The sequence below is a fragment of the Balaenoptera musculus genome, chromosome 10 (genome assembly GCF_009873245.2).
Source record: "Balaenoptera musculus isolate JJ_BM4_2016_0621 chromosome 10, mBalMus1.pri.v3, whole genome shotgun sequence".
Lineage (NCBI taxonomy): Eukaryota > Metazoa > Chordata > Mammalia > Artiodactyla > Balaenopteridae > Balaenoptera > Balaenoptera musculus.
Genome location: NC_045794.1, coordinates 42,854,320 through 42,876,982, shown reverse-complemented (window position 1 = coordinate 42,876,982; position 22,663 = coordinate 42,854,320). Strand labels below are relative to the sequence as shown.

General features: G+C 51.7%; 1 protein-coding gene across 3 annotated transcripts; it reads right to left on the bottom strand.

The window, feature by feature from the left end:
• Nucleotides 1-992: 992 nt before the first annotated feature.
• On the bottom strand, nucleotides 993-21,595 carry ESPL1 (extra spindle pole bodies like 1, separase). 3 transcript variants are annotated; one of them, XM_036866696.1, is made up of 31 exons: nucleotides 21,498-21,595; nucleotides 21,037-21,129; nucleotides 19,796-20,854; nucleotides 19,407-19,511; nucleotides 19,128-19,248; nucleotides 17,028-17,164; nucleotides 15,781-15,974; nucleotides 15,237-15,476; nucleotides 14,869-15,013; nucleotides 14,621-14,759; nucleotides 14,288-14,427; nucleotides 13,206-13,340; nucleotides 12,016-12,135; nucleotides 11,349-11,520; nucleotides 10,819-10,947; nucleotides 10,528-10,684; nucleotides 9,522-9,631; nucleotides 7,013-8,001; nucleotides 6,224-6,578; nucleotides 5,864-6,025; nucleotides 5,281-5,494; nucleotides 4,989-5,179; nucleotides 4,285-4,412; nucleotides 4,038-4,160; nucleotides 2,981-3,136; nucleotides 2,702-2,872; nucleotides 2,472-2,576; nucleotides 2,173-2,288; nucleotides 1,928-2,011; nucleotides 1,595-1,759; nucleotides 993-1,286 (listed from the first exon to the last, which is right to left on the bottom strand). In XM_036866696.1, the coding sequence occupies exons 2-31, from the start codon at nucleotides 21,115-21,117 to the stop codon at nucleotides 1,085-1,087; spliced, it is 6,345 nt and encodes a 2,114-aa protein (XP_036722591.1). In that variant the 5' UTR covers nucleotides 21,118-21,129; nucleotides 21,498-21,595; the 3' UTR covers nucleotides 993-1,084. The 3 variants fall into 3 exon arrangements, with proteins under 3 accessions (XP_036722591.1, XP_036722593.1, XP_036722592.1); XM_036866697.1 differs by lacking the exon at nucleotides 21,498-21,595 and adding an exon at nucleotides 21,370-21,492 and having other exon boundaries at nucleotides 1,085-1,286; XM_036866698.1 differs by lacking the exon at nucleotides 19,407-19,511.
• Nucleotides 21,596-22,663: the final 1,068 nt, after the last annotated feature.

Sequence of the window (22,663 nt, the reverse complement as noted above, 5' to 3'; positions counted from 1 at the left end):
AAGGAAAGGCTGGTTAGTCTCGGTGACTCCCATTGGGAGAGAATGGGTAGAGGCACTTTATTTTCTCACAACGTCCCAAGCCTAGCGTAGTCAAGTTGTAGCAAACAGGATTCGTACGCTCAAGGAACTTAATCTTAAAAGTACTCAGGCCATAACCACAGCGTTGTAAAGCAATCTATGCTACTCCACGTAGGTGGTATAAACCTAGTGACAACAGGCAAGGCGGAAGCCTGTGAAGTTCTCCGGGTCGGGGGGAGTAGCACTGTGAAAGGAATGCTTTGGGCAGATGAAGCGGGAGTCTGGCGGTGGAGAGAACACAAAGGAGGCCCGTTATCAACTAAAAAGTACAGCAGTGGGTTTATTAATCAGTACAGTGTTTTACCATGTGCTAGAAGTGAGGGATACATAAGAGTGTTAAGATACGTACTTCTGAACTTAATCTAGTTGGAGAGAGAAAAACCGTACATCAGCATCAGAACCCCCCCAGAATCTGCTGCTAAAGTGCATGGCACTAACAAGTGTAACAGCTGTTTGTGGGGAAAGGACAGCAGCCTATAACATCCACTTAGGAGGGGGGCAAAGCAACTGAGGCATTAAACTTGTGTCACTCCTAGGATACCTGAGGGCAGGAAGACAGGATAGACATGAGGGTACCTGGCCAAGACACTCTCAATGGATCTATCTCTACCTTTCCTTGGGCCTTTGTCCCCACTTAGAGCATTTTGATGCCCCTCTCTCCTTCAGCTTTGTCTGGTGAGGTCAAGACAGGCCCAGCTTTGTCTGTTGGTTTTGCCTTTCTTCCCAACACTCTCAGACTTGAACTCCTGCAAGCTATTCTTATCTATTTATAGTACCACACAGTAGGAAGCCGGCAATAGTCTTCTCTTTAAATGTTCTCAGAGGAACTACACAAAACAGGGTTTAAGTGATGTATATTTATTATATTAAAAATTAAATCAAAAGGAAATGTTTCATATAAAACACTGGGGAAAATCATTTAAAATATTTATTGTAAGGGCCAAATCTAAGTTTGGAGGTAGAACAGTCACATGGCTTCTATCAGCAACAGGAGAGCTCCAAGGGGTCACTGCAGGGAGACAGGCAAGCCATAGGCTACAGGTGCAGCCCCAATAAGATACTTGAGTCGGGGAGCCTGGCGGGCCTGGCTGACGTAGTACAGAAGTGGGGCTCCTGGGCCTGCTCCAAGCCAGCCCTGCAGCAAAGCCTCTGTGTAGCGGTCAATGTCACGGTCAGTCACATCCCAGAGGTTACCTAGAAACAGGGGGCTGGGAAAAGAGAAGGAAGAAATACAAAGTAAGGGTCTAAAACAGAACACCTAGGAAAACACGACTGGTGGTGGTGGTGGTGGTGGTGGTGGTGAGTGAGTTGAGAGGGATTGAGCCAATGAGGAAGTCCCTTGACCCATAGTTCCAGGAGGATGATAGAGGATGGCAAAGGGTTAAGGGCCCAGGTATGCCAGGGAAGTAGGGTGGGAGGAAGGAGGTGGGGCACAAAAGAGGAAGGATTTAGGGTTCAGACCTGGGAAAGCACTTGGGATGGGGACCTAGGATGGACTTTGCCCCTCAAGACTCACCAGCCAGCCATGATATACTTGAGCACGATGCCAGCACCCTCCAGGTTTCCACGCACAGCCAGGGCTGCACTGCTGCAGCCAAACAGCAGGGCCACCGCCCGGCAGCTCAGCCGCAGGACAGCCTGCCCATCCAGGAAGCGGGCACCGGCCCCATGCCCTGCATAGCTGTGGCAGAAGGAGGCGAGATGAGCCTGACCTAGCAGGGCCAGGCCTCTGCTGTGTCTCCAGAGGTGTCCTGAGTCAGTCAGGGGCTCCAAAGCCCCAGAGCAAACCGTGGTGATACCCACCCTCTGGGACTGTCCCTCTCCCCACCTCCCTGCCCTGAGCACTCACATGTACAAGTCATGCTCCGTCAGGGCCGCCTGCACCTGTTCCGGGCTCGGCACCTCCCCGACCACCCCTTTCCAGCCAGCTTCACTACAGGGAAAAGGTAGGAGTAAGAAGGGTTATGGGGCAAAGAGGGCAGAAGGAACACTAGGGAGAACGTGGGCTGCAACATTTGATTCTGGAGAAAAGGACATTTGCCCCTGTGTTGTGCTACCCTTCCCCACCCTCCTTCTTACTCTTCTCCCCCTGACCTGCTAAAATGGGCTCGGAATTGCTCCTCTGTGCTTGACAGGTTATTGTGGGGATTCAGGACGTAGAAGGCACTGCGAGGATCCACCCCTTGGCTCAGCACCGACGAGGCCCCGGACTGATGGGGAGACAGTGGTCATCAGGATCCTGGTCTGGCTCAAGGGCCCAAGCTCCCACAAACCCCAAGCCCCTTTCCACAGCTGATCCATTCCTAAGACCTCCTTCTTCTCTTCCCAGGTTTCTCTACCTTTTCTTGCCCCATCACCAATCACCCCCAGTCCCCACTCCCTGAACCCCGCACCTCTTTGATGATGGAGTAGCTGAGTAGGAATCGGAAGGAGGGCAACCGAGTGACAGGCAGGGCCCGGAGGCTGGGCATGCTCTCCCATGGGAGCTTCTGTAGGTCCTGGGCAAAGAGCACTCAGAGGTTACTGTCCTGAGCCAGGGGTACACAGGAGTCAGAAGGGGCATGGTGGCGAGTAGCTGCCCACTGCCCACCAGGCGCTGCCCCTCCGGCCCCTGGCTCCTTACCTTGTCCAGCACCAAGACAAGATGCCTACTGCTTGGTACCGTCTGACCCTGTAGACACTCTACTGCCTCACTCAGGAGCTCTTGGGCTCTTTCTGGCCGGACTGGGCACAGCCCATAAGCCAGGGCCTGAACGTCCTGTGGGGTGAGGGTACTGGCACCGCTGAGCATGATCTGCGGGGGAACAGTGGTCATTGAGTACCATAGCTCCCATCTCCACCCTCAGTGGCAGGTGGGAAAGTTAAGGCTACCTTCTTCCCCTTCCCTGATTGCTCAACTCACTTTCAGCAGAGTGCGGTCAGGATATTTCCAGCCACATTCCTGCAGCAATTCTTGTAGACGGGAGGCCTCCTGGGCAGGGCCGGGGTCCTCACTGGATGGCAGCAACAGCCCCCGCCAGCAGCCCAGCACATACTTCTCTAGGGAAGTGGTGAGAACCTGAATGCAGAACAGAACTGTCAGAGAGGAAGCAGAGTTTCTTTCCCCACAGGCACCGACATTTTGGAGACGAGGAGATGGGTCTTCCAGTAAGTGGATGTGTCTTACTTATCCTACTGCCAGTCAAAAAAAGCAAGAAGCGAGAAACATTTTTCATTTGCTGAGACTCTGGGGGAGTTATAGATAAGAGGATTTGCAGGGGGACTTCCCTGGTGGCGCAGTGGTTAAGAATCTGCCTGCCAATGCAGGGGACACGAGTTCAAGCCCTGGTCTGGGAAGATCCCACATGCCGCGGAGCAACTAAGCCCATGTGCCACAACTACTGAGCCTGCGCTCCAGAGCCCGCGAGCCAAAGCTACTGAGCCCGCGTGCCACAACTACTGAAGCCCGCGCGCCTAGAGCCCATGCTCCGCAACAAGAGAAGCCACTGCAACGAGAAGCCCGTGCAGCACAACGAAGAGTAGCCCCGGCTCTCCACAACTACAGAAGGCCCGCATGCAGCAATGAAGACCCAACACAGCCAAAAAATAAAAATAAAAATAAATAATATATATATATATATATCTTTTTAAAAAAAAGATGATTTGTAATAAATCACTACGTTTTGACAAATACGAACAGGTAGGCGAAAGCTAAAGCCAGGAAATGAAATGAAAGTTGTGGTCGGGAGGCTGATACTTGGGCTTAACTTCTTTTTTTGTACTTATCTTTAAACATTCCATTGCCATAACCCCTTCCAGTCTCAGACTCTTGTTTAAAGTGCTTCCCAAGTGACATAATTTTTTATTTAGGCCTACACTTCCAGAAAGGACTTGAGGTGGCTCAGCAAGAACCTGGGACCCCTGAGAGAGAACATATTCCTAGGGCAGGCCGGACCCCACCCCACGCTGGGGAGACACACCTCCATCCTACGGTCCAGTTCCAGCCGCCCCGTCCACCATTCTCGCTTGTCAGTACAGCCGCTGTTCTCTTTCTGTTCCTTCTGGATGGCGTCAAACTCTTTCAGGGCCGAACTCACAGAAAGCTGAGGGCGATGGGGTTGTAAGAGTTCTGCTTGTCCACGTGACCACCATCTCTCCATCCCCCAGCCACAGCTTGACCAGAAGCCTGCCCCAGCCCAACTTTGCTCCCCGGCCCAGAAAACCAACCTTGTTCTGGGCAGTGGGGATCTGCACGGTGACTGGGGGATTGTCTTTTTCCAGCCGGGTCAGCAGGAGGGTGTTGCCCATGGTTCCAGGCTGCAGGGTGGCCAGGGCCAACACACACACGGTCACCCCTGACACACAGGACGTGCCCAGAGTTATTTCAGCTGTTACAAAGAATTCCTTTCCCTGTCTTCTGCATGCAATCCCTGTCCATTACTCAAGACAACTCCTAGAAGACTTCCCTGGCCACTGGAGTTCAAAGGTGCTCTCCCTTACCCTAACAGCTCCCTGTAGACAGAGACCATGTTTTGTATTTATTTGTGTCCCTACAGAAACTAACAACCGCTCCCCCCCACCACCCCCCGCATACAGCGAGGCACTCAAATCATCCGTGAACATGTTTCATGTTAGCATAGGAAGACCCTGGACACCTGAACTTACCCCTAAAGAAAGAAAGACACTGAATTTGCTGGTAACTCAAATTGAGATTAAAAAAAAAAAAAAAAAAAAGAAAGACTTCTAGATTTAAGGTATGTCTGTTTGGTGAGAGTTACAAAATGTCTAATCAATGGAAAAGTATGACATGACCTTCCATAAGGATCATAAATCTGTGTGTGAACTAACTAATGCCTTAAACTCCTTCACCCAACTCTTCCCTACGAAGATGAATAGAAGAACAGCAGAGGCACTGATGCCTGCCGCCATACCACTGGGGATCAGAGCCAGGCGCTCCTGGAAACTCTCCTCCTCGGGCTGGGGGAAGTGGCCAGATCCCGACGCTCTGAAGGAAAAGAGGCGCTGGATGCGGGCCAGGGGTGTGTCTCCAGGCCTCTCCTGGAGGTTCAGCCCCTGCAGCTGGTCTGCTATTTCAAGCGATCCTCGGCGCTTCTGGGCCTTGCTGCAGGCAACACAAGAGCGGGTGAGTTCTGCCTCCTTCAAAGTCTGGACAACTCCCCCCAGTCTGTCCCAGCACAAGCCTTAGGGATGGTGGGCACTCACCTGAGCTGCCTGTGGAGGTGGATGAGCAGCTGGTGGCGACAGGTGATGGAGACAGACTCGGTGACAAGGCAGGCAGTGGCATAGGGATCCCGGTGGCCCAGGCACAAGGCCAGGAGGCGGCAGAGGTGAGCGTAGAGCCCACTAGGAGGGCAGTGACTGACCCCACGGAAAGCAATGCTTAGTGAGTCACAGATGGAATCCAGGATAGAGAGACCTAGAGGAAGGTCAAGACACAGATGAATCCCTGACTTCCTAACTGATAGGAACTTTCCAAGAATGAGTGTCTATCTACTCTCCCACGTGGAAAACAGCAGCTACCATTTAGGAAGGGCAGTGTGCCAAGTGGGGAGCTATGCAGTTTACATGCATCAACTCTCTCCATCCTCCCCAAATTCCACCTTACAGTTAAGTAAACTGAAGCTCAGAGAGGTGGAGTGACTAGAGTTCAGCTAGCAGAGAGAGTGCTGGGATTCAAACCCAGGTTCAAAGGCTACCAGATCCAGATGGTCCAAAACCAGAACCAAGGACAGTATGGAAAGGCACTGGGATCAAGCGATCACACCTTTGTGGTCAGCATACTTACTGACGGCTACGGGGGCCGAGGGGAGTTGGAGCCGAGGACCAAGATCCTTGTCTCCCTCCTTGTCTGGGCCCCGGACGGGCAGCTCCTCTTTGCTGGCATCCCGTCTCAACACCTCACATTCTCCTATGGCTGAATCGAGCCCGGGAGCTGGGGTCTTCCCACCTGGGCAGACAACACGACTTTACTGTAGAGTTCCCTCTTCCTGCCATCCCCTTTGCTCTCCCTTCTAGGGTCTGGTCCCAGAGCCAGCAAAAGAACTTTCTTCCTGTTCCATCTTTGGCACCAGTTATTTCTCACGTTTTGGCCCCAGGGCAACCCCGAAAAAACATGGACCTCTATCTTCCACCCTTGCCATCACACCTGAGGCTGAGTCTTCCCCATCAGAGCCCCTGAGGATCTCAAAGCTCAGTTCCATCTGCTTGTCAGTCAGTTCCTCCTCAAGGATGGTCCTCATCATCTCGGGGCCCAGCTCCTCACAATGTCCTGATGCCAGCTTCTTGACCCTCCGGCTTCTGCCACTGAGGCCAGGGTGCCCAGGGGCACTGCCTGGGGCGGCCACCGCGTTTGTCTTCACGCTCGGGCCCTTCCTGGCCCGGCCTCGGCCCCGGCCCCGGCCCCAGCCCCGGGAAGCAGTGCCTCGTCCCTTGGGCCCCTCTGCAAGACGTGCCTCAACTGAGACAGGGTCTTCCAGGTCACTGTCATCACTGAAGTTCACCTAGGATGGTGGGAAAGGGAGAAGGGCCAAGTGACAAGACATTGTCCACCAGCAGGTGGCGCTGTGGAGGCGCCATCACAGAGGCCCTTGGGGAAGATTTAAGAATCAACCTCCCAGGTATTAGGCCACACTCAATCAGGGGCAGTAACTCTGGGGTGTGGAAGGAGGGAGAGGAGGAAGGAACAGAAGATAAGGAGGAAGGATGAAAAGGGAAAGGAACCGTATAGAGTGAAGAAAAGTCCCTTCTGTCTGAAACAAAGATGGACTTGAACTAGGTCTTGCTGTGGAAGATGTAGGGGTCCTGCAGTAACAGGAGAGCTTAAGGTCCCCCGCCGGCCCTAGGAAGCTATTCCAGAGACACCTGCTCTGCAGAACTCTTCTCCAGGATCACCCCCCCTCAACACCAGTACCACCTAGCCACAGTCCCATCTCACCTTGAGGCGTGTCTGGACCCTCTGTTGTACCCTGGGGGCCTTGGGAACCTCAGGCTTGCTCTTTGTAAGGAAGACTTCCTCAAACACGGTGAAGGGGACACGAGGGCCAGCCTGCCTGACCCGGCCTGGGGGCTTAGGTGTACAGGGTGGTCCTCCACCTTCCAGACCTTTCACAGAGGTATTTGAGAGTGGCAGGGTAGCAGAGACCTCTTGCTGGCGTCTTCGTCCGCAATGTTTCTGGCTCCAAGGCTTAGAGGGTTCTGAGCCTGCAGGGGTCTTTGCTGATGGTGGCTGCCAGCCCCAGGAGCTCGCAAAAAGTCGGGGAGTGCAGCAGCTGAGGCCAGCCAGCTTTGCAAGGGCCCGAACCAAGAGGAGGTTGGCTCGCCAGGGCTCCAGGTGGGGTATCCGAGCCGCCACAAACTTTAGCCCCGACTCCAGGACCTTCTCCAGGCTCTTGTTTGACAGCTGGCTCAGTCCCTCCAGTGCCAGCTGTGCATATGCCTGAGCCGAGATCTCATCGAAGAGGCCCAGGACAGGAGAGGGGGGTGCTTTGTGATTCAGGGAAGCTTGTAGAGCTTGGGTGAGGCGCTCACTGGCCGCGGCGCAACGCTTCAGCACAACCTGCAGCAGATCCAGGCCCTGGGCCTGATGGCCCATGGCCAGCCTCGCCCCCGCTGTGATCAACGCCCAGCGCAGACAGACTGCTGAGAGGACAGGGCTGGCACAGAGAGAGCAGTCACAAGTGGGCAAATGGGTCAGGAAGCCAGGGCTGGGCTGGGGCTTTGTTTTCAGGATCGGGGAGGAGTTAGTAGAAGGTGCTACAGGGCCAGGCTCCTTGGCCACGGTGGCCACCAGCTCCAGGGCAGGGCCTCTTAGAACAAGCTCTTCCTCTGGAAGCTCTGGAGGATGGGGCACCCAGGCCTGCTGCTTCCCCTTCTGCAAGTGGACCTTCTTCACAGAGTCTGGGTGTTGGGCTAGTCCGACAAACTCTGAGGAAAGAGTGTAAAAAGAATTACAAAACTGGGAGAAATTATACCAGTGTGTCCTGAGCTACCTCAGCGGCCAACGACCTATGTTATTTACTTACTAACTGTTCATATATATTACTGTACTAACATACTAAATATTAGTATCCTTACTATTTTTTCGATAAAATCCTAACATTTTCTTCCCTTCTTTTTTTTTTTTAATTTATTTATTTTTGGCTGTGTTGGTGTTCGTTTCTGTGTGAGGGCTTTCTCTAGTTGCGGCAAGTGGGGGCCACTCTTCATTGCAGTGCGCGGGCCTCTCACTATCGTGGCCTCTCTTTTTGCGGAGCATAGGCTCCAGACGCGCAGGCTCAGTAGTTGTGGCTCGTGGGCTCTAGAGCACAGGCTCAGTAGTTGTGGCTCACGGGCCCAGTTGCTCCGCGGCATGTGGGATCTTCCCAGACCAGGGCTCGAACCCGTGTCCCCTGCATTAGCAGGCAGATTCTCAACCACTGCGCCACCAGGGAACCCCACATTTTCTTCCCTTCTAACAATGCATCAGCACAGCCCACCGAGCCCCCATATCTGCAGCTCAGAAGGCTGCATGACTCAGGCCAGAAGGCCGGCACCCAGAGGCCCAAGTCTTAATCCTGTCTCTGGCCCCTGACTAGCCCCGTGATCCCGGCCTCAAACATTGAATTTCTCAATTTTCTGAGTTTACAAATGAAAAAACTCTAGTTCCCACTCAACTTTCCAGGGTTTTGTGTGGGTCCAATGAAATACTACAGGTAAAAGTGGTTGATAAGGAAAAAAAAAAAGTACCATAAATACAATATTTTATTATTAGCTTAAACCCTTCTGAGGATGCTACATTTGTGCTGCCCCATACAGTAGCCACACGTGCGGCTACTGAACACAGGAAGTGTGGCGAGTACCTAAGGCACTGAATATTCAATTTTATTTAAATTAAAATATATTAGTGCTGGGAATTCCCTGGCAGTCCAGTGGTTAGGATTCAGTGCTTTCACTGCAGGGGCCCGGGTTCAATCCCTGCTCCAGGAACTAAGATCCCACAAGCTGCACGGCACAGGCAAAAACAAAAACAGAAAAACAAAAAAACATATATATATATGTATGTGTCTATACGTGTGTGTGTATATACATACATATACACACATATATACATATATACGTATATAAATATATATATATACACACACATATATACGTATATATATATGTATGTGTCTATACGTGTGTGTGTATATACATATATACACACACATATATACATATATACGTATATATGTGTGTGTGTATATATATATATTAGCACTGAAAACTAGAAGCAGGTAAGGTTAGTCCTGGACAGCCCATCTGAAGGAGGGACACCAATGGTCTGACTGAAGTGAAGGGAGCTTTGCCCTGGGACAGAAGTAAGTCTGGTTTAGAAGAGAACCTAACCTTGACATGTAAAGCTGTGTTGCAGTGCGTGCATCACTCTCACCACCGCCCACAGGCGTAGGGGCCTGGCTGCTCACCTGTGCAAGACTCGAGCAAGAACAGAACCCGCTGCAGGTCCGACTGACAGAGGTCGATGTCACTGCGCGCCAGCTCCAGCTCCCCCTTCAGCACCAGGAACAGGGCACACCTGGTTGGGAGAGAAGATGACGACTCATTAGTGGAATCCTTTGTTTTCCTGGAGAGTCTTCTTTTTTTTAAATAAATTTATTTATTTATTTGTTTGTTTGTATTTTTGGCTGTGTTGGGTCTTTGTTGCTGTGCGCGGGCTTTCTCTAGTTGCGGTGAGCAGGGGCTACTCTTCGTTGTGGTGCACGGGCTTCTCATTGTCATGGCTTCTCTTGTTGCGGAGCACAGGCTCTAGGCACGCAGGCTTCAGTACTTTTGGCACGGGGGCTCAGTAGTTGTGCGGGCTCTAGAGCGCAGGCTCAGTAGTTGTGGCGCACGGGCTTAGTTGCTCTGCAGCATGTGGGATCTTCCTGGACCAGGGCTCGAACCCATGTCCCTTGCAGTGGCAGGCAGATTCTTAACCACTGCGCCACCAAGGAAGCCCTCCTGGAGAGTCTTTCTTTCTGCCCCTTTCCCAGGCAGAGCCATCACAGTCTTTTCCAGCGTCCAGAAGGCCTTTAATTCCTAAGGCTGACTTCAAGCACTCCCTGAGGAAAACCCTCTACACTCATCTCTCAAACCAACTCACCCTTGTGCCTGAGGACAGGATTTCCCAAACCGCACTCCTCACCAAAAGGATCCTCCGGGCAAAGAGATTTAGGGAAACATTGTATACTAGATCTCCCTTCTGGAGATTGAAAATGTGTGTTAGCATACTGGAGGACATAAGTCCTATAGGAAATAGAAACGTCTAATCTTGATTAACTCAGCATTTCCCACTTATTTGCCATGGAATGCAGTCTTCCACCAACCCATCCAAATATAACATGTTAATCTGTGGAATAGTTTGGGAACCCACGGTCAAGGTCGTAGGCACTCAAGTTTGGGAAGCGGCATCCTCTTGGGCCCTGTACTCACCAGCGAGGTATCTGCAGCTTTGTTGTCAGTTTCAGGGCCTCCAAGCAAAAGGCTTTGGCTTCGCTCACACTACCCAGGTGGACCAGGCGGGAGACCAGCTTCTCCGAGCAGCTTAGCACCTCAGTAAGAACCTGCCATTTTTGTACCAGATTTTCACCTGTAGCAAAGGAGAGAGACGAGACCATCATCATGTGGAACCAGGACCCGTAGCCTGGATCCTCTGCAGACAAAACTGCCAGCCCCGCCAGCTAGCCTGTTCCCTCCCATGTTAGCTCTCCTCCTCGGACTTACCATAGTCCAGAAATGGTGTCTCCACAGCTGTTTTTTGAACCGAGAGCACATCGCTGCCCATGAGCAGGAGGATGATGCTTCGGAGGAGCTTATGGGCGTCGATGAGCGCTATCTCAGGCGTCTGCCAGCCTGTGCAAGTGTAGGGGGAAAGTGGGAGGGACAAGAAGGGAGATGATATGGCCAGAACTTCCACCACCTTCAAATACTAAGAAAGCAAATGCAAAGCATGCTCTCACCCTCTCCCTCCACGCTTAAGGCAGACAGAGCTAATCAATCACAGAACTCTCTCCCCCGAGGCTACATGGAGTCTCAGAATCCTTGTCAGTGTAGTGTTCAGGGCAGTCACTAAGCAGTCAGTTAGAGTCAGCAAGCAAACTGAAACTCATTTGCTATCCCAGGCCTGCTCTGGGCAGCTTCTAGGTAGGCTCATCCACGCAGCTGCACAGCAGAGGGGACGAGGGCAGAGAAGAGCTGACAGCGGACACAACACACAAACCACACAAGGAGGGCCATCCACCCTCTTCTTTCACCTTGGGCACAGAGCTGCTCCCACAGGGAGGCCGAGAGGCTGTCCGATGAGAGGCTAAGGTAGACTGCCACAAGCTGCAAGGCCTGGACGCGCAGCAGGTACCAGGCCTTGGATGACCTCTGGAGGGCAGGGTCCTGAAGCACAGACAGCAGCAGAGAGGCACCCTCAGCCACCTGGGGGGAGGGGGAAGGGGCGGAGGAGAGCAGTGAGTGAGGTAGGATCAGCAATTCAGAGCTCAAGGTGCCCCCATAGATCACGTAGCCCAACCCCCTGCTTTTCAGATGATAAAAGCTGGAGAGAAAACTAGAGCCTGAAAGGGCATAAGACTCAGCCAAGTCACACAGCTAGTGTGTGCGAAAGCCCAGTCTTTTGGATCCCACTGGATTTCCAGTCGAGGGCGCCAGTGTCATCCCAGTTTCTAGTCACGGGACAGACTTTCCCCCTTGCCCCAGAGGGAGCTGGAAGAGGACGAAAAGGATGGAATGGCTCCTAGAGAATCACAGGTGGACGATCCACGGGAGAGAGCAAGGCGAGATGGTTCTGCTCCTCAGGGCCACGAACATTCTCCCCAGCTCCAGGGAAGCCTCAGGAGCCAGACAGATTCTCTGGAGAATCCTCAAATCCTTCCCGTACCCAAGACCTTCGGGGATCAAGAAAGTGAGAAGCACCTTCTGGCAAGCACAGTAGAGTCGACTTCGCAGGAGGTCACAGGTCAGGGAAAGGAGCAGGCATGTATCTGTGGTGCGATCCAAAAGCTTCAGACTTGATTCTGCCTCTTCCAGGTACAACTGAGGAAGCCATTGGGGGTGCGTGAACATGCTGGTGAGGAGAGGCAGCCAGACTCTTCAAATTACAGCGGATTAAAGCATTCGCAAGCAAAATGTTGACCTTGTCCAATTAAATTATTTCAAATATTATAGTCTACGTAGTAATTATTCTCTCACTCACTAAAATGCTCATTTAGTACCTTTCCATTAACCACTAGGCTAGAGAGACAAAGCTGGATAAGCAGTAAGCAGGCCCTTCCATCCAATAGCTTGCAATGCAGGGGGCAGGGGGGCGTGGGCATACCTACGTAATCATGATACAATGCCATTAGTGGTTGGGGACCCAGGGAAAGTGGTTGATTTTGCCCTTGAAGAAGGGGACATATAAAATGCTTTATGAAGGAGGAGACAATTGAGCTAGGCCTTGGAAAGAAAGTACGGGTTTGCTGAAGGAAAAAAAAGTTGGGGAGAGGGTGCATTTAGGGTGGAGGGTCTACCACAACCAAAGACAGCGAGGTACGTACGAGGAATATAAAGTAAGCGGTACAGATAAGCATAAAGTTCATGGTGTGGAGCGGCAAGACAAAGAGTGAACCAGAATATAGAAGGTGTGCAATCCAGAGTAAAGGATCTGGACAGTATCCCTCAGGTAGCGGAGAAGCCAATGTAATCCTTTAAGCAGGAAAGAGATAAGATCAGATCTGTGCCTAACATGATCCCGCTAGTAGCGGAAGTGGAAAAGGGAGGAACTGGAGGCCAGGAGACCAGTTAGGTTACATTGACACAGCCCTAAGTGAACAAGAAGCATCAACTAGGACAACAGAAATTGCTGGGAAACCCAGGATTAGCAGCGTATTGCCAGTGCAGACTAGGTAAGACTGAATGAACGGTTGGTTTGGCAGTGAGACGGAGAAAGATGCCTCCTCTCCCCCAGCTGCGTCCCAACCACTCCACACTTCACCATCCTTCAGCCAAATGTGGCGCAGAAGGCAGAGAAGCCGCTCCTTCAGTAGACTATCTTCTCAGAGGAGAGCTGGGTCACTGAAGCCAGGTCCCCCTGCAGCCCCAGGCTAGCGCGGCTGGGCACTCACCTGGGCATAGCTGGGACAGCCGAGTGTCAGGAGGAGCTGGGTGACATGGCAGGAGGAGCCAGCTGCCTTTGCGTGGTCCTCCAGTCTCTGGGAGACGATCCGTAGGAGCAGGAGGACCTCCAGAGCTTGCAGGGGCTGGGAGGCCAGAAGCAGCATATTTATCCAGCTCACGCTCAAGCCTTCATTTCTACCCGCTCCTCTCCAGCCCTTTGGGACCTTGGTCTGACCTGAGGGCCTGGCTGGAATGTGGACACCCAGACAGAGCAACCACTGGCCATCCTCAGGGAGCCGGAGAGGAGAGCAGCCAGGGCGTCTGAAAACCCTCCTACCCCCTCACTTGTTTTAAAGCCCACACGCCAGTTGTCTTCAATAGCCAGGATTTCCTGAGCGTTTGCTATGTGCCAGGCACTGTGCCAGCTCACTTTATTTTCATAGCAACTCTAATCCTAATATTACAGATGAGGAAACTAATAGGTTAACATATGTTAAGCTGCTTGTCTAAGTTCACATAACACGTATGTGGTAGAGCCGAGACTCAAATCTAGGGCTCAGGCAGATTCCCAGGCTCCTCCTGCTAGGAATATGACCTAATGCCCACAGTAACAAAGATCCTCTATGTGCAATGTCCTTTTTCAGAGGTTCCTAATGTGGGGTCCAGGGAAGAGCTTCAGGGAGTCCTTGAAACCTGACATTGCATGTAAAAATTTAAAATTGTATCTGTAGAAATTTATGTATTTTTTCTGAGTATACAGGTCTCAAATTATCTGATAATTACTAATAATTATGGCTAACGTTTGAGTATTCCGTTTATACACACCATCTTTCATGCATTATCTCACTGAATGCTAACAAGGCTATGAGTTAGTATTATTATTACCCTCATTTTAGAAATAAGGAAATGGGCTTGGAAGGTTAAGCAACTTGCTTAAGGCCATGTACTAGTAAACGCTGGAGCCTGGATTTAACTCAGGGAGATTGGTGACAGAGCCCACAATGGATGACATGACTTCTCAACAGGGACACAGGCCAAAGAAGGTGAAGGAGCTGAGTTTCTGGCCTGTGTCAATGCCCTGCCCCATTACCTTTGCCACCAGCTGATAGAGGGCCGCTAGGATCTGCAGGGAGGCTGCTGTCTGCTGCAGACACCGCACGGCGGGGGCCTGCCCCTTTGTAAGCACCTCCTTCCACAGGGCCAGGGCTTGGTCCAGGCATGCGGACTGAGCTGTAAGTCAGAAGAAAGGGACCAGCCATTCTCTCAGTGTGGGCATCTGGGGAAATGTGGTCCTCTTCCCCATAACAGCCTCTGCCCTTGTGCCCGCCTTCCACTCCACAGGGCAGCCTCTCTCACACGTGGGGTACCCGTAGGAAGCCACAGAGGAGGCCCTATCCCACCACACTACGTTCACGGCCCTCACCAGCATCTGCAGCCAGGTTGAAGGCAATGTTACTATATAGGAAACGATCTTCCTGGAGTTTATCTTCATAGTTCAGGTCATTGACTTCAAACTCCTCCAGGTTACTAGGGGCCTGGGCTCTCCGATCCCGCTCAATACCCTGGATGGGGCGATCAGGGTGAAAAACAGGGTTGTCACGAGCTTACTGGGGTCCAGGGAAAATAAACCCTGTATCCAGTCCTGCTCAACCCCACAGCAACCATGCTCACCTCCTGCATCTTGGCCTCCAGGGTACAGATGTAGAGCCACAGCAGGGCCTGTGCTTTATCATCCAGAAGCCGATCCTTGGCCTGGGCCTCAGGCCTCACAGACTCCAGAAGCTGCAGGGCTTCCCGGATGGCATCCAAGGCAGAGCTATAGGGAGAAGACGCACTTAAGCCAGGCTACTGTGAATACCTGCCACGCTGTCCTGGGAAGGGCCTTCTGCAGCACAGCTGGCCTCATCCTTTGAATTGAGTTCCCATGACCACAAACTAAAGGGAGTGCTCAGGGACGTGGAGAGGGAAACGGGCTCCAGGAAGGGTAAGAGGAGCTAGGGCAAGAAGCAAGAGTGGCCTTCCCAGACCTTCCTCCTCACCAGTCGGTCTGCTGGGCAAAGTTGTGATAGCAGAGCACCTGAGCCAGTTCCACCAGGTGGGTGGCCCGGGCCCAGGCCCCGGCCGGTGTTTCCTCGGGGCTCAGCTCCAGCAGGTCGCAGATGACGTTGAAACGTTCCTGCCCCGTGTCGGCCCGCACCGCCTTGTAGGTCCGCAGCTCCTCCCTGAGCAGGAGGGCCAGGGTCTCCGGGTCCCAGCCACTCAGGCTGTCTCGAAGCGTCCTGAGAGAGGGCAGGCTCAGCACCGGGGAGCCCATGAAGCATGGCGCCTCTGCCCCAGGCCAAGGAGTCCCCGCCTCAGCTTGCTGAGAGCTCAGTTTCCGGTGGTGAAAGCAAGAACAACTGCCTGTCGCCGCTGTCCCCCCACTACCCAGTACAGTGGCTGGCACACAGTCGGCACTCAATCAATAATGATGAATGGAGGAAACAGTGCCTTTTTCAGACATGAGGATGAATGTGACCATGAGTGCCAAAACCAGCCCTATCCAGGGGATAAAAATGGTTGTCCCCCTCCCCACCAACTCACTTCAGCTGTAGCTCCTTGTCTCCGGCTCTGGCTGCATCCATCTTGACCCGGACCCAGAAGGTGACTGGCTCAGTCATGTGTTTGGGGCCACAGGGCTGCAGGGCTGCCAGCCACAAAGTCACCATCTTGCAGCCCTGGGCCTGTTTACCCAGTTTCTTCAAACTCTCTACGTGCAGCCGGAAGCATCTGTGCAACTGACCAGAGGAAGAAAACAGACCAAACTGGAGAAGGAAGCAAGGAGTCTGTACCATGGGGGCGGATGTGTGTGCTCAGGGTCCTCCTGCCCCCAACCCCGCCCTGCAGACACCTAAGAACTAAATATCTGGGTGCTCTGAACCTGAGGCTTCGACCCATCTCACCCATATACCCATCACCCATACCCCTGCAAACTGCTCCTCCTCCTGACGCTTCTCGGCAAATCACCACCTTCTCCTGAGTCAGAAAGGCGAGACCATCTTGGCCTCTTCCTTCTCCCTCCCTCACACCAGTCACTTTCCAGGTTAATCCTTGACTTCTTGCACTCACCCACTTCTTTCCATCCCTTGGGAAGCTGTTTCAGTTCAGACGCCCACCCTTTCCTGCCTGGGCTGTTAGAGCCACCTGGGTGCCTGGTGTTGTCCTTTCCTTCTGTTTATTCGCCACAGTGATGCCGAGAAGCCCAAGATACCAATCCGATACCAGGCCTCCACTTAAATCGAGAGGCTCATCAAATGAAACCCAAGGCCCTCTATGACCCGTCTTGCCTGCCAATCCAGCCAACCCATCATTTCATGGGTATTCTTGCTTTATGACAGTGGTTCTCACTCTGGTTGCCCAAAGGACCACGTAGAGGAACTTTAAAAAAAAAATCCAGATGCCTGGGCTCCAGTGCCAGAGATTCTGAAGCAATTAGCTTAGGACAGGCTTTAGAATTTTTTTTTTTTTTAGTTCACTCAGGTGATTCTAAATGTCTAGCCAAGTTGAAAACCACTGGCCCAGGACAAGGCTAAATATAAAAAGTGGATCAAAAAAAAAAAAAAAAAGTAAATATGAAGGCATGGTGAGATTTAAAAAAAAAAAAAAAAGTGAATCAATCAAAAAAATTAAGTAAATAACAGTACAGGTGAGGTCTGGGAAACACCGCCCCAGGTACTGCTGCCAACATGCAGCTCCTAACTCTCTACTCCAAGGCAGGGTCCTGGCCAGGCCCTTTCATGCTACTTGAGCCCCCTCCTCCCTTCAATATAACCTCCCTCCTGCCCTCATACCTTCTCAGGAGGCACCTCAGGATAGGTGTCTGGCTTTGCCAAGCCCAGGTGCTGACAGAGGGGCTCGGAGATGGCACAGGCCTCGGCATACAGCTTGTGACTATAGAAGTTGTAGGCCAGGTTACTGGTGTAAGAGGCTGCAGGGGAGAGAGAGGACAGCTGACCGCAGGAATGGTTCCACTGCCCTCTGCTGTTGGAGGGGCAGCAGAGAGGTGCTAAACCTGTGGTCAGCTCAGCAGTCCCCAGATCAGCCAGGAACCCCCATCGCTAGGGAATGAGAACGGGACAGCTCTCCCCTTCATGCTCCAAGTCAGCCCATGCCCTCCATTCCAGGAAGGCAAGCCCACACCAGCCAGCCTCTCTGCACTTGTTTTACAAGAGACAAGTCCTCATTCCCACACAGGGCCCGTCTCTCCTCACATGCCAATCTCTGTCTTCATCTTGCTCCAAAGGTCAGCATTTTGGGGGAAACGCTCTGGCCTATCCCTTACTTCCCTCTCCTTCCCTCATTCCACTGAAGCCACACTAGCCTTCCTGCTAGTCCTTGAACACGCCAGCCCATCTCCTGCTGTAGGGCCTTGGCACTGGCTGTTTCCTCTGCCAAGGGACGTCCTTTCCCAGGTTTCCACATGGTCAATTCCCTCACACCCTCCAGGCTGTGCTCATGTCACCCTCTCCAAGAGGCTTACCCTGACCACCATTTTTTTTTTTTTTTGCCACGTGGCATATGGGATCTTAGTTCCCCAACCAGGGATTTGAACCCGCACCCCCTGCATTGGAAGCGTGGAGTTCCAACCACTGGACCGCCAGGGAAGTCCCTGACCACCTGTTTAAATGGTAATTTGCCCCCCCTCACCTACCCTGACCTCCTAATTCCCTTTCTTATCCTGCTCTACTTTTCCTTTCCCTCCATATTTCTGATCACTTTCTAACATGTTGTACTTCAATTATTCTGTTTATGATCTTTCTCCCCCAACCAGAATGTGGCTCCATGAGAGCAGAGATCTTTGTTTTATTTACTGACATATCTAAGTACTCAGAACAGTGCTTAGCACATAGTAGGTACTCAATAAATAGTCACTGAATGAATACAATTTTCCTAAATTCTAGTTTAGGCAGCTTCTTGGCTATCGATGTAGATGGCTGGGAGAAAATAAAGTAGGTCTTCAATACTCTGTGGGAAGAATTTTCATACTATTAATTTGTGTGACTCCTGATGACATTTTCACCTCTGTGGCCAAGTTCAACCTGAAAATATGAATATGAAAAACTCTCCAAAACCTTCTCGTGACTGAACTCATTAGGTTTATATAATTCAAACTAAAGGGCTATGTATGCTTTTTGTAAAACTGAGGGGGAAATTTCTTATGAAATACAAAACAGGTAAAACTAATTGATGCTGTTAGGATAGTTAGTGGTTACTGTTGGGGTGTGGGGACCAGAAGGGGGCACAAAGAGGGGTTTTCAGGGGTCTATGTCATGCTCTGTTACTTGACCTAGATGTTGGTTACAAACCACGCTCACTTTGTAAAAATCCCTCAAGCTGTCTGCTTATGATCTTAGTATTTTCCTGTATGTATATTTCAATAAAAAGGGTGGGGAGAAATATATATGCCTGTTGGTGAATATATACCTATACATAGTATATATACATATAGTAGCTATACACAGTATATCTCTAGAGGGATACATAAGAAATTGACCACATTAACCGCCTCTGCAGACTGGGACTTGGGTGACTAGGATTTGGAGCAGCAGAGGGACTTTTCACTGTATGCCCTTTTGTGCAATTTGAATTTTGAATCATGTGAATGTTCTACCTGGTTTTAAAAAATTTAAGTTATAAATGTTCTACATTTTCATGAAACAAATACCAAGTCAGATTTCAAAGGCAATGAGAAAAAAATTCACATCTGCTAGGATAAATGAGCCTCATCACTTCTCTCCTGCTGTTAAATACAGAGATCTTCATAAATATCTTTCTCACTGCCTCCCTAAGCCATAGGGAGGCCCCACAGAACTATCCAGCTAGTGCTACTTGCCTGCCTAACAAGCGATGACCCTCCCAAGAACCCTGTATCTGGGCCCTAGGGCACTAACCAGTCATCCCCAGGTAGTCAGTCAGCTCTCGGCCTGACAGGCCCTGTAAGGCCTCCATCATCCAGACAACAGTAGATTTGCAGCTTTCCACTAGCTGGGCCAGGTCAGCCAAATCACCTTCCTGAAGGGACAAAAAAGGTGAGAGGAAATGTAATAGGTCTAAGGTGATGTTCACCCCACCTCAGGTCCAAAGCCAAAGCAACCCCAAAGCTCTACTGAGGGCAGTCAAGCAACTCCAGACCCTAGGACCTGTCCAGGTTTTTTGATTCCAGATGGTACCTGACAGCCTTGGGCAAAGTCATAAACCACCGTAGTGTAGAGGTGAAGTCCCTGAAAGTGCATCTGAACCAAAGCCTGCAGTTGCTTGGACGAGTCCCCACAGACCTGAGGAAGGAAGGGGAAGCTTGGTTTGAGGGACAGGGAGCTCCAAGCAGAAGACTGGTCCAGAGCCCTGGAGAGCTGAGACAGCCCGGGGAGTAGGAAGAAGGACATCAGGATGGGCCACTGCCCTCTCAGCGTATACTAGGCTGCTTGCTGGTTGGCAGGCATGGTCCAGAGAGCAACTTACCAAGGCGGGAGCCAGGGCTTCCAGATCTTACCAAAGACCCCAGCCCAGTGGAGAGTCCACAGAACCACATTCCCACCCTACCCCTAGGTCCTTAACTCACACCATCCTGCAGCTGCTGGATGAGGCAACAGTAGCTGCCAAGAAAAGCAAAGAGGCCCAGAATGGCATCAGGTCCATAGTGTCCCTTGGTGCCTCGCTCCAGGACTGAGAGGAAGAACTGGCAGCTGTCACACAATGCCCGCAGTGCGGGTGACGGTGCTTCCATGCTGTTTTTCAGGACAGCTGATGCCTTGATCAGAAGCTTGGCCACTGCCTGGGGTCCTCCCTCGCCAACCTGCAGCAGTTCAACTGCCAGCTGGCAAAGCTGGAGGCTGGGGGCCAGACTGGTGTTCCTTAGGTAATTGTAGGCCTTCTCTACTGCCCTGGTGGCTCTGGCATGGTGGTGGCCCCAGCAGAGGCGACGGCAGTGTTCCAGGGTGAGCTCCAAGAGACAGAGGGCCCTCTGCGGGGAAAGAGGACCAGGAGAGCCCCCTCCCTCTCCCACCAAAGCTCTGATCACATGCTTGGAGAGCAGGTCATCTAGGAAATCAGCATCTGCTTCATTCAGACCATGCCCACTGGCATCAAATAGCTGATTGGCAGCAACAACTCGACAGGCTGTTGGAGAAGCAAAGTGGGGGACCTCACAAGGGGTACTTTCATCCTCCAAGAGTACTAGAAAGCTCAAGGCCTTTAGCCGAGCTGACAATGCAGCTTGCCGCTCCACCAGGGCTTCTGCCCCCTTCCAAAGCAGAGAAAAGCTGCCCCGAGCCACAGCGTCATAGTCCTGGGGAGCAGCTTGTCGAGAACACTGCACCAAGCAGGTATGGAGGGGCTGAGCGACTCGGAGTGTGGCCTCTGGGATTCCCTGTGCAGCAGTGTTCCGCAGAAAGATGAAGAGAATTCGTTCCAGGTAGAGGGGTGGGCGCTGGGGTGTAGACATCAAGTAGCCATCGCAAGCCACCTCTGCCAGCTCCAGCAGGCTCCCCAGGTGCCTAGGGCAAGCCAGCTTGACAGTCAGCTGCTGGTTGCAAGCCCTCAGGATGGCATCACAAGCTTGCCTCCTCTCGGCATCAGATCGGCAGCTGGGAAAATCAGCTGGAAGCTGGGACAGGAACTCCTAGGAGGAGAGGAAGATGTGAATGAGGCTACCAAAGGAGAAAAAAAAAGATAGGGAAAGGAACTAGAAAGGAGATTGCTCAAGAGTGGATCTCCTACTAATCTATCTCTTCAAATAAGTCAAAAAACAAAACAGCTCAGCTTGGTAAGCCGGGTGTATCCACAGCCAGACAGCACTCCCACCTTCAAGTCAGGCAGCAGCTCTTCAGCCTCCTTTGGACTTCTTAGCAGAGTCCCAAAGTTGACTCCTTTGAAGCTCCTCATGGTGCCGCGGGACTAGGGGAAAGAAAACGGATTAGGGAAGGCGGAGAAGATTTGTAAAGGAGCTAAATAAAGGGCGGGAGAAGGGCTTGAAGGCCGCGGAAGGCAGGGGGCAAAAAATCCCATCAGAAATCCTATCGGAAAAACGTACATGCCAAGACGCCGGCCTCCCGTTATAAACCGACGCTTCTGCTATTCCTTCCTCCCAGCCTATCCCCAGCCTCACTACCCGTCCCACCAACCAACGCCCCACACCGGAGGCCTCCACCGAGCTCTTCAGCACCACCAGGACGTCCCGAGGTCTCCCGACCCTCCCTCGTAGAGACGCCCGGCCTCTTCCTCAAGTCAGCGCTGGGGCCCCATTCACCTCGGCGCATACATACGTTCACGAGTAACTCAGGCCTTCCGGTCCCAGAGCCCGTTCTTCTTCCCAGGGGCAGGACTTAACCACTAGACTGAGTACTCCGCAAGGATCCAAAATGTAACCTTCGTTTTCCGCGCCAGCCCCTCCTTTCAAATATCCCCAGCGACCAATCAGCGAGAGCTGCGTAACGCCGGCGGGCCGCGAGGCGCGCTGGGAGTTGTAGTTTACTCGCCGCGCTGAGTCCTCACGTGACGCCGGCCGGCGGGGGTCTCGCCGCTCTGAGGGCTAAAGCCTTTTGGGAGAGCGGGTTTTCCCACATTTTCTAGTCGAGGCCGACTTCTTCAGCTACGTGTGGCTTAAATGCTATTGTGAAGGCCAGCCCCCTGCATCCTTCTCCTCCCCTTTATCTTCAGAGCTCGGAAAGAGTTTAAATTTGCAGAGAAGAGAAATAGGTTAGACAACAAAAAGAACTTACTTGGAAACTCGCGGTTTGGGTTACTAGGAAAAAAGGGTATAGCCTTTCATGGAATTCTTTAAAAATATAGTTTTCCGGGGCCACTGATATGAGTACTGTGGCGACTTCCAGCTCTCTCTGCCTTCCAGCCTTGCTCCTTGCATCAGTTGGATTGTTTGAGGAAGACAGAGGATCTTCTTGATGGGGGATGGAGGGTAGAGGTGGGGGGGGGGGTGGAAGCTGTGAGTGACGACGGGAAGAACTAGGAAAACTCATTCACTGGGATATTTCGCAGTTTTTAATGGCTTATATTCGGTAAGTACTAACTACTTCCCCAAACACACACGTTCACTTGGCCCTGCTTCTCTTCCCTTCCTCCAAAGAATTCAGTTCACAACTTTGGGTCTTCCAGTTAGCTTTTTCCTGATGAACTCTATTAACTCATCCTTCTCTATTATTGGTTTTCCTCATCATCATCAACCTCTTTTAGGAGCTGAGAATCTAGCAGGGAAAACTATTTAAAAACAAACAACAACAAAAAAACAATGACGAAGAATCTCAACGTTGTAATGGTAATATTGCTGCAGGGGCTAAATGTGTATGATACATCAGTTCTCTCAGTACTCATTTCATCTTGCTTACACCTTAGCAGTCAGTGCTTTGACAGTGTTCTAGGACTTTTTCCCTATGTATATCTACTTGATTCTCCTCAAGGGCAGAAAACATCCTTT

Coding starts and splice junctions, on each gene's coding strand:
- ESPL1 (XM_036866696.1), bottom strand. CDS start 21,117: ATGAGGAGCTTCAAAGGAGTCAACTTTGGGACTCTGCTAAGAAGTCCA. Junction 3,137..4,037: donor AACTGGACCGTAGGATGGAG/GTGTGTCTCCCC, acceptor TTCTGCATTCAG/GTTCTCACCACTTCCCTAGA. Junction 1,760..1,927: donor ACGGAGCATGACTTGTACAT/GTGAGTGCTCAG, acceptor CTTCTGCCACAG/CTATGCAGGGCATGGGGCCG.